The 11,195-nt window shown below is 45.2% G+C and overlaps 1 protein-coding gene across 3 annotated transcripts; it reads left to right on the forward strand.

The window, feature by feature from the left end:
* The first annotated feature begins 899 nt into the window (after positions 1–899).
* LOC120672652 lies at positions 900–6,803 on the forward strand. Of its 3 annotated transcripts, none has more exons than XM_039953172.1 (9): positions 900–1,222; positions 1,949–2,001; positions 2,700–2,864; positions 2,952–3,057; positions 3,514–3,696; positions 4,232–4,397; positions 4,862–5,169; positions 5,664–5,753; positions 5,839–6,803. In XM_039953172.1, exons 2-9 carry the CDS (start codon positions 1,987–1,989, stop codon positions 5,892–5,894), a joined length of 1,089 nt encoding a protein of 362 aa, XP_039809106.1. In that variant the 5' UTR covers positions 900–1,222; positions 1,949–1,986; the 3' UTR covers positions 5,895–6,803. The 3 variants fall into 3 exon arrangements, with proteins under 3 accessions (XP_039809106.1, XP_039809108.1, XP_039809109.1); XM_039953174.1 differs by having other exon boundaries at positions 903–1,222; positions 2,709–2,864; positions 5,839–6,497; XM_039953175.1 differs by having other exon boundaries at positions 905–1,222; positions 1,949–2,864; positions 5,839–6,497.
* The last annotated feature ends 4,392 nt before the right edge of the window (positions 6,804–11,195 follow it).

An 11,195-nucleotide genomic window follows, 5' to 3' on the forward strand; every position in this document is an offset into this window, starting at 1 on the left:
GTGTCTATAAAAGGGGGAGGCGGTCTCTGTCTTCTCCGGCTGGGCTGTTCTCCACACTTAGCACAACTCACAAGAGCACACACGCTCTCCTGAGCTCCGATATTGGCACTCGCCTCAATCAACTTCTCCTCTAGCAGAGACTTGGAAGCTTCTCTCCCTCTCTCACCTCGCTTGTACCCCCTACTACAGGCACCTCCGGTGCAAGATAATACAGTGCCCTTGCACACCCCCTTGCTGGACGTACGGCTCCGCGGCCGAAACCAGGATAAACCGTGCGTTTCTGTGTTGCCTCTTGCATCAACCTCTAGAAAGAGAGACCATGCAGCACTTTACTAGTTGGTGCCGGACCGCCGGTTCAGGACACCGACAAATATCTTATTATGTCCAAGGTCAGAACTACAGTTTTCTATGCTTTTATGTTTTTAGTTGAATCTAAATAGTTTTTTTTATCAAATCTAGATTTCAAAGTTACAAAACAAAACTTTAATATTCTGCTTAACATTGTCGTTTCTTTACCGAAATTACCAGCCACTCGCTACCTGCTTTCTCTTAGTTGAAATAATTGTCCGCGATCGCTCTATCACGTAATCGACATTCCCGTACAATTTCACCACATCGTCTTCCTATTTCCATGTAGTCGGCTAATTACAATTTCAATTTCACCACTCCTTCACCAATGAACAATGTTTCCCGCCCAATTAAAAGTTTATCAAATTAATATAATTTCAACAAGTCACTATTTAAAAAAAAAGATAAATGTATTAAAACAACGTTTCCCTCTAAACAAGAGTTAGTGTGAGTTTTTAGCTATGATATTTAGTCTTTAATACCCAGGACACCTTTTAATCGTCTTAAAATTGTCCTCTCCCTTATAATAAGCACCTCTGCCACACAACCAAACGGTGCAGCAGGGGCTCACGCCAGTCGCCACTGTATCTCCCTCGTTGAGCCGCCAATCCGTTCGTCGTGCAGGAGACGGAGGCGCAGCCGCGCAGGGGAGCATCGCAGGTCTCCTGTCAGTTTCCCAGTGGTTCCTTCGCTGTTCGTGTCGCCCCTGCCGCCTTCCAGTCTCCTCGTCGCCGGAAGGCGGGCGCTCCCGGCGCACACCGACGCGTTCCCCCTCTGCGTTCTCTTCTCCCGTTCACCCCTGCCTTTTCGTCTTCTATTCACCCCGAGCACCAGCGCCGCCCTCCGCCAGGTGCCCAGATCGAGCACCCACCAGGTATGTCCGCCCCTTCTCTTCGGCTGTATCTCCATGCGTACACCCAGGTCCTATACTGGGTCCGCCGCCCCTGCATCCTTCCTTGTCTCCCTTTTCTCCTTTCCCGTTTCCGTGTAAAGTCGGAATCTAAGGCTTAGATTCTGCGACAATTTGTTAGTCCAATTCATATTCCTCCTGGAAACAGCATCTAGTTGAATCCTTATAAGAATCTTGCCTTCGAAATTTGCACTTTGTCTAAAGGCCGATTCTTTAAGGGGGGAATCCTTCTGAACCTAGTGCGCTTGTTAATAAGCTCACAAAAAGATGGTATTTTCCCCCGATTGTACTAAATTTTATGTATCTTTCTTATTGTTCAAAGTAACCCGGGCCCTCTGTGTTTTTTAACAAAAGGTTTTGTTTGCTTCCTTACCTTTCCGAACTTTTGGGGAATTCCTTTGAGGGGTGTTATTATAATCTGATTTTTTTTTATTGGATGTTGAGCGCAGCAAGTGCTAGTTTCGATTGGCAGAATAACTATTATACTTAGTGATGCATTGTTGTCCATTAGTCTAAGGGTTACTGTTTTTTTAACATCTCTTTGTTTCCAAGAATATTATGATGCTGTGGTAGGAATATACATTTTACTTTCACGAATTCGATGAAGTTATATGGTGGTTTTATGGTTATTTTCTCCCTGTTATATTTGCATGAAACCAAGCATAACCATTGTTATATTTTTCTTGTCAGGCTCATAGGACTAGGTCTTTTTATGTTACAAAGCTGCAATGAAGGATGCTCAGGTGAGTTTGCTCGCTTTTGCCTTCAGTCCTTCTCTTCAGAATAAATTGATTGGCTGATTGCTGGTAGATTTTATACAGCTTAAGTGCATGTTTTTCCCTTAAGCGGACTGCAAGTGATGTGCCATATGGAATTTGTATTGGATGCTAAACAGTTCATTTTCTTTAAGTTTTTGGTAATTGGATATTCTATAAGCCATTTGTCCTTTTTGTTGTTGGATGTGTACTACCCAGCCTGGCCTAACTCAATATTTACCATGCGTGTTCTACCCTTTTTTCTTCTTAATATAATGATACACAGCTCTCCTACATGTTTGCCAAAAAAAAGGCAGCTCTCCTGCCTGTTCGTGTCAAAAATTGAATTTCTGTGGGGTAGCTAGACGTAAATAAGAGCAATTACACCAAATCTGCACTTAAGCCTAAAGAAAATGGTATTGCACTGATGCAATGGATCTATGTACTTAGCAATTGTGGCACCAATGAGATTGTTCTCATTTTGTTTCAATGATTCATTCTTTAGTGCCCAGGCCTCAGTTTTTTCCCCCCATTCCTGGACAAGTTTTTCTTCAATACTGAGGCCTCCATTTTTATTTCTTGCTGATATACTCACAATGGACCGATGTTGTTTTCAACGGCGCCATTTACCCACTTTTTTCCTTCATCGGGCAGTTGAATTATGTTACTTAAGGACTTTTCTACAGGATATTCAGAGCACGACAGAGTTGCAGTCATCAGCACAAGGTACTAATGAAGTGCAGAGTCAACAACCAAATGCAATGGCCACTGATGCTCCTGCAGGAGATTCTGGTTCCTTGTCAGTAAGAAGTAATGACAATAAGAAGGTCTCCCGTGAAGACATTGAACTTGTAAGCTCTCTAGCTACCGAATGGCATCCCTCTACAATGACAGTTTTACGCTTTGGCCAACTAGCTGAACTTTACATCCTGTTGCAGGTACAGAATTTGATAGAACGCTGTCTACAGCTATACATGAACAAAGGAGAGGTTGTTAGGACTCTATCTACTCGTGCAAGAATAGAACCTGGCTTCACTACCTTAGGTAATGTTCTCACATTCTGTTGGTGATGATATTCATGTGTACTTATCTTTTATATTTACTAGTTTTGTCAATGGGCTTCTGGCTCTATATTTATGTTGAGCTTTGTTTTGTTTTCACACGCTTGAGAATAGGATAGGGGAAATACTGTACCACTGCTTGAAGTATCAACCTGTCATCTTACTCGGTGTTAAATAACCATGCTCAAAATGTTAATGACCAAAAAAATTTCATTTCAGTATAAAGGCACAGCTTCTCCTTGATTTGCACATGCATTTGCCCTATTGATCAATGATGATCGTTATTTACTGGAAATGCTCAGTACAAATGAAAAACTTTATATGCTTTCTGAGCTCAGCTTCTGTTATATGGTGTATTGCGATTATTAACGTCTAGTTGTACCCATTTGAGTTCTCAAGTTCTAGTGTTCATTTTGTTTAATGTTTTCTTTATGTTCAGTATGGCAGAAACTCGAAGAAGAGAACTCTGAGTTCTTTAGGGCTTACTATATACGGTTGAAATTGAAAAGACAGATCATCCTGTTCAATCATTTATTGCAACACCAGTACAATTTAATGAAATATCCAGTACCTACAAATGTTCCATTGGCTCCAATGCAAAACGGGATTCATCATATGCCAGGTAATGTCCATGTTTCTTAGTCTATCCAAGAAAAGTGGCTGAATTAATAGTCTTCAGCCTAAAATTTATATTTTTTTGTTCTCTTTAGATTTAATATACTTCCTTTGCCTTTGACTTGAAGTATGCACATTTTCTGTTAGACGATTTCCTTCTCTTTCGTGGTCTCGCCAATCGTGCAATGTTGACTCAATATAGCCAATTGTCATGCTGGTTTAATCTGTTGTTCGAGAATGTGTTTGGCTTGCACTTTTGATAAACAAACATTACTGTTCATCCACTGGTTGCTGTATGTTAGTTAAATTCATACTCATTTCAGGTTAATACTTTTATCCCTGCTTAACAGAATAATACTTCGGTTCCTATTTTATTTAGTAACCTGTGTTATTAAGATATAGGTTCCCGCACAAAGTCGCCTTGCTTTTGCTTCTAGCAACTCTTCGTCATGGTTTAGCAATAGTCCAAGTGCAGCTTAAATTATCGGCTGTTTTTCTTAATCAAAAAGTGCTTATTTAATGAAAATCTGGTTCATGTGCAGTTAGCAATTTACCAATGGGGTATCCAGTACTTCAGCAGCCTATAATGCCTGCTCCAGGCCAGCCTCACATAGACCCTATGGCCTGTGGTATGTCCAGTGGTCATATAGTGAACGGAATCCCTGCGCCAGGTGGTTATCATCCAATTCGCATGAACTCTGGAAATGAGTAAGTATTACCCTTATCCTTTGTGTTCCAAAATTTTGGACTTTTCATTACGAGTCATGCCTATTTATGAATCATGTTCCAGAGTACGCATTCTGGAATAGTTAAAGCGTGTCAAGCATTTAGCATTTTACACATGCTGGAATAGAAGGCCTCTACAGTTTCTAAGCCTACTTTTAGGAGTGATATATTAGTTGTTTGCTAGTACTGCACATCAAATTGCTACAGAACACATGCTTAGGAGTGATATATTAGTTGTTTGCTAGTACTGCACATCAAATTGCTACAGAACACATGCTTAATACGCACAGTTTGACTTTGACTACATCATTTCCTTGTCGGGCTATTGTCCTGTTTACTTCTTGGGGAAAGTTATTCCACTGTGCCCCCCCCCCCCCTCTTTTTTTTTGGTGTTGCATACTCTTTTCACATTGCTGACTCTTCATGATGCTCTAATGTTGCTGCAGCATGGTTGTGGACAATGGTGTAACTGAAGCACCACATGCTGGCGCTAGTGGCAGTGCTATGTCGTCTGAGATGGCTGTGAGTCCCTCATCAGCAGCGTCAAGCAACCATGCTCCTTTTACACCATCAGAGATACCAGGGATGACCATGGATGTATCAGCCCTAGATTCAACGTTTGGATCTGATGTAGGAAATGCTGGACCTCTGCAATTAGGACCAGATGGCTCGTCAAGAGACTCCATCAGATCCTTAGGGCAGATCTGGAATTTCAGCCTTTCTGATCTAACAGCTGATTTGACGAGTTTGGGAGGTAATGTTCTAGTTGAGAAATTAACCTTATGTTTTGTTTTTTTATTAATCTTTACTTCCATTGTTGAATTGCGAAGATTGCATTACTGATACTAGATTGAAAACTAAAAGCGGTACTCCAATTTAACCAGATATGTGCTACCGGTTGTAGTAAAGAAATATAGTCATTGTGTGTGAAGAAAATGAAAAAGGAAAAACAGCAATAGGCAGCGAGTGCAATTGTGTTGTAGTCATTGTGTGTGAAGAAAATGAAAAAGGAAAAACAGAAATAGGCAGCGAGTGCAAATGTGTTGTGTTGTATTGTAAAGGCGCTTCATTGTTTTCTTGTGCTACATTTGTTATTGGTAGAATCTTAAACCTAAACACATCTAGTGTGCTGAATAAGTTAGCACTGATATGTCCCAGAACATCATAATTTAGTCATGAGAAGATTGTTTGTGTGTACTTGCATATTCTTCGCCTGTTCAATGAAATATCTGCTGCTATTCACATCAGATTTGGAAGCACTTGAGAACTACACCGGTACCCCTTTCCTGCATTCGGATTCTGACATATTACTCGATTCCCCAGATCAGGACGACATAGGTAATTGTTCTCCTCTGATGTTCATCATCTAAAATGTAGCATCCTTACTGAACCATCAGTTTTCTTGTTTAATCCTTTTTTCCAGTTGAGTATTTTGCTGATGCCATCAACGGATCTCAATCAGATGAAGAAAAACCTTAGTGATGCTCTTGTTTCATATCTTAGCCCCGTTCAGGTTCAGGAAGGACTCCAATCTCTCGTGTAGTGTAAGTTTGCTGCGGTGCTGCGGCGAATCTAACTGTGTATCCTCCCACACAGGTGGGGTGATTCTGTAATTGGCCTTTGCCGCTAGAGTTTTTTTATAGTAGTGGTTAAAATACTAATTCTTTGGAATAAACAGTTGGTCGGTGTAGCCTTTGGCCAGATAAAATTTACGGTTGGTGGTGAAAAATTTATGGTTCGTGACTGTCAAACCTTACCTCCAGGAACAACTCTTTGTGCCTGCTACTACAGAAGTGAGTGAGCAGTTGGTAGGGTTAAACTATTTTCCTTGGCTCTTGGATTATATTGCTCGCTTGCACGGTCGATGATCCGGTGCAGAACCGTGGCTTGCTTCTGGTTTGGAAGACGTTTGATCAGTGCTTTACACGGGGTTTGAGCTGAAATTTGGGGGCTTGTTTTATGTTTTTTTGTTTCGAGAATGTGGGGCTTGTTTTATGTAAACATTGTAAGGCAAGATGCTGAGCGTTCAGCATATGTTAGTGAATATTATGCTGCGGTCATCTGGCCGGACTTGTGGTTGGAGAACTCGAGAGGTGTGCTGCAACTGCAAGCCCGCAATGATGTGTATTTCCAGGCCGCAGTGCCAACGGCGTGGCGCCTTGGTTCTCAGATACTCTCTGCTTTGGCGAATTCAGGAGAAACAACTTTTTGTTTTGTTTTCATTTGTCGCATGAGAGCCGAGAAGATTTGGTCCGTTCCACTAGAATGTTGTTTAGAAATTTTAAGGCATACTCCCTCCGTCCTGAAATGTAGGGTATTTTAGAATTCAAATTTTGTACTCAAATGTAAGACATTTTAGATTGAGAATGGATCAAACCATCTTAAATATACATCGTTTTTGGATCTTTCCAATAGGAATGCGTGCATGTAGTCATATCGGGAGGTGCATGTGGGGAAAGTGCATGATAAAGAGTATGGTACTTTAATTAGCTCATATTTAATTACTCAAATAGAGTCTCAATGCTTAATAATTAGAGGTACGAGAGTCTTTTCTCCATCTCCATAATTTGTTGAAAAAATCCTAGAATGACCTATATTTCAGGATGGAGGGAGTATTACTGTAATAAGCAAGCTTGTTACCTCTAATTAATTATAGCAGTTGGGATTAAAAACCAACGCTGTTTATTTGTTACCTCTAAATTTAAATGGTAAACAAATATTCGACCTTTGCGCTTGGCGATTGTGGTTCTTGAAACAGAGGGAGGGAGCAGCAGACGGCATCGGCGAGCAAATTCCTGCGTCCGTTGACGGCGCGCGGGCAGAAATCATGGGGGCTCGTGCTTGGTCGCCCAGCAGCAGGGTCAGCAGGATGGCGACCCGACCCGCCGGATTCAACGCCGCGGCTCCGGGCGGCGTTGAGCTCGCTGCTCGCACAAAAATCAGACCACGTCAACGGCTGCCCAGAACAGTGCGCGACCCGTGAGCTCCATCCAACTTCCTTCCATGGCAAATCAAATCAACCTGGCGCTGATTTTCGAGTCGACTGGTGCATATCCTCCATGACGTCAATTATTTTTTTCTTTTTCAACGGAACGGACACATGAGCTACTGGTAGTAGAAGAATCACACGTCAGTTCACCAGAAGTTTGAGCCTTCTTGCGCTTTTCTACCTCACAGCGAGTATTATGGGTGGGTGAAGAGCGTCCTATGTGGAAGAGAGAGAAAGCATGAAAGAGAGTGGTGCTGGCAGTTCACGAAACGGTCGCTTCCGGCCGGCAAAAGAGCTCCTACTCTCAGAGCAAGGCTAGTAATAAAGCCAGCTGCTGGCTGAATGGTTAGGCTGCCCGCAGTGGGCGCGCTAAACCACTCGCTACGCTCTTTACAGATCCTTTTTGACGCAAAAAAGGCTGCAGCGGGGCTCTCTATGCCATACTGTACCGTCCAGAGCGAGCTCCCGCGCGCCAAATCCAGCGCCCTCCCCGTTTGCTCTGTACGAGACAGCGTGGTGCGGGGTCCACCGCAGCGCTACTGCAGCGCCACCGTCCGCGCCTGCCGCCGTCCGCGACCGCCGACGTCCACACCGGGGTCCAGCTCCACCCCGTCGCCGCTGCGCGCTCCGCCGCCCAGCTCTGCTCGCCGTGACGCCGCCGCAAGCTCGAGCTCCGCCGAGGCCCCCATGGGACCGCCGTGTGCCTCCTCGCCGTCCTGCCGTGCGCGCGCCGGCGGCCAGTGTGCCTGCCGCCGCCCCGCGTGCTCGCCGCCGTCCCGTGCGCGCGCCGAGGCCGGGAGTTCGAGCTCGAGCCGCGGCAGCCATGGATGGAGATTGAAGAGAGAGGGAGAGGGGAAGAGGACGCCGCCCTCCCTGCGCCATGGCTGCCGCCGGCTCGGGGTGCAGCAGTAGCTCGCCGGCCGGCATGGACGCGCGTCACCATGGGAGGCCGCGAGCTCCATGGCCGCGCCGCAGCCGTCGTCGTCGTGCCCGGCCGTCGGGCTTGGGACAGAGCAGAGAGCTGAGGGGAGCTCGAGGCCCGACCGTCGCGCCTCCGCCTCGCCACGCCACGCCACGGCCACCTCGCCGAGCAGCATCTCCACCTCGGCGCCCTGGCCGCGAGCTGCTCCTGCCGGGGTTGGAGATGGCCGCCGCCGGAGACCCGCTCGCGCCCAGGACTCCTCCTCGCCGCACCTCCACCTCGCCTCGCGCGTCCGCACCGAGCCGAGTAGCCCTGCCTCGCCGCGCAGGCCCGCCCCGGGCCGAGCAACCCCGCCGCCGGGGGAAGGGGCAGGGACGGGCGTCCGCCCCCTGCGCGTGGAGTGTGGCCAGAGATAAGGAGGAGGCGGCCGCGAGGGGATGGGGATGGGGAGGCGCGAGCGGCCGCCGACGCCGGCGAGCTCCGCCGACGGGAGAGGGAGAGGCGCGGCGGCCGGTGCTCGGGCGGGCGGAGCTCGGGCGAGGAGCGTCGCGGGCTCCGCCATGGCCTCCGGCCTGGGAGGGGAGGGAGAAGCGGGGAGGATGACGGGGGCGCCAGATCTGGCCGCCGTGCCGATCCGGCAGGAGCAGGGAGGACGAGGTGGCCGGCGGCGGTGGCCGGGGGAGGAGGAGCGCGGTGGCGGAGGGAGAGAGGAGGGAGGGAGGGAGATAGAGAGAGGGGGTAGAAAAGAAAAAAAATTATGACACGTGGGCCCCACGCCTTGGTAGTTGGTATGGAGTAGAAATATAGAGAGTGAATAAGCGCGGAGAAACTGAATGTAGAGTAGAGAATCTCGATGACCAGGATGAAATATTCTTTTTAGAGAGTGGATTTGGAGAGTGACAGTGCGGAGAGTCTTATGCCATGTCATATACAGCTTTCTCGAACAACCACCCCATATAAGGCCTCTTCCAACGGAGGACGATGTCGCTGGCTAAAACAATTCTTTAATTATTAAACAGGACAAATCCGTTTTCGCTAGAGACTATTTCGCCGCTAGCTGCAGGCGCGGCTGCCAAGAAGCTGAGAGAGCAACACGGAAATCAAGAAACGCATGCATCCGACTTTTCTTTTTTTGCCTGTGTTTAGTTGCGAAAAAGATGCGAAAAGTATTTGCGAAAAGCACTGTAGCACTTTTCATCTATATGTTGTAAATATTGTCCTACCAAGGCTAACTAAGCTCAAAAGATTCATCTCGCAACGTACATCAAAACTATGCAATTAGTTTTTTTATTTACCTACATTTAGTACTCCATGCATGGGTCATTTGCTATATTTAATGTTTCGATGTGATGGAAAGTTTGGAGGAGTTGGGGGAACTAAACACAACCTTTGCTTCTCAGCTGATGATTTCTCCACTGCTAGCGGCAACCACTGGAGGAGGCCTAATAGGTTGGCTGTAAGGTTGGCTTCTATAGCAGAGTCAAATATTTAATGCTTTCAAGTACACAAGATTTACTGTAAGATGTAAGTGGCCACAAAAAACTACCAGATGCACCACAATCTTGAAGTACCAGTGATCAGGGTTAAAAACACCAGTCCGGACCGGTTTCGGTTCCGGCCGGTACCAAATCGGCGCAAATTCAAAATTCAAATTTGAATTCCAAAAAATGAAAATTCCCAAAAAATTTCTAAATATACTTCAAGTTGCGACGAATATAATGGTGTCAATTCTTTCAAATATTCGTTCATTTAGTATACTTTGCGGGCATGTGAAGTTAAACAAAAAAAGCGTGCATACAAAAGTATACAAATACAATATAAAAGTAGTACAAAAGAGGGTTGGAGGATTCATTTAGGCTAAAACATGTTATAAAAACATTCATTTAGTATACTTTGCGGGCATTGAATTTAAATAAAAAAAGAAAAAAAAATTAAATTTGGTCGGTTACCACTCAAACCGACCGGTAACCGGTTAAACCGCTCGGTAAGCCGATCGGAACCGGTTAAATATGCGATTTTGAATTTGACCGGTTTTAACCGGTAACCGGTCAAACCGGTCCGGTAAACCACTACCAGTGGGCGGCAGTTTGAACCCACCGGTCGGAATTTTTAACCCTGCCAGTGATCAGTAGCAGGTACCCAAATAAAATACCCAAATAACAGATTCGCATAATTTAATTGCAAGTACCCAAATAAAGTAGCAGGTACATTTAAACATTACATGAGTCTTCCCAAATGAAAACATTAACACAAGGTACCGATACATAAGTTCTTCGGCAAAGAACCTTCGGCAAAGAACCATTATTATCTAAACGATGATAAGGCATAAAGCCATAATTGGTACTTCAGCAGAAAGGGGCAGCCAGCAGTCACAACATTCAACTCATTGAATCAACGCTCACAATCAGCAACACTGCAAATCAAAAGGTATTATTTTTGTATGGATCAAATAATTATAAATACAGTTCTATTCAAGTTGGTGATGAAAGGGAAAACAGACAGAAAGTAGCAGCAAAATTCAACGTTAGAAGGGAAAAAAATAATAGAAATTGTATGCATACCTGTAGTAGCACCCATGTAACACCCGGTTTATAAAAGGACATAAACCGAGTAATCATATACGTGACAGGATCAAGTCACACGTATATACAACAAAATGAACAGTATATCACAGCACATATCACGTAAAAAGATATAATAAAACGAGTACAAATGTTATTTATTATATTAATGACAAAATGTTTGATATAAATATGCGGAAGCGTAGCACAAGTACGAAACTCTCTCTGAAGCTGGGCGCCACAGGGACGTCGACTGGGAGACGACTGCCTTGAAGTCCTCGTACTCCTGGTAGCTCCAGGTGAACTCC

This window comes from Panicum virgatum, chromosome 5N, assembly GCF_016808335.1.
Source record: "Panicum virgatum strain AP13 chromosome 5N, P.virgatum_v5, whole genome shotgun sequence".
In the NCBI taxonomy this organism is placed as follows: Eukaryota; Viridiplantae; Streptophyta; class Magnoliopsida; order Poales; family Poaceae; genus Panicum; species Panicum virgatum.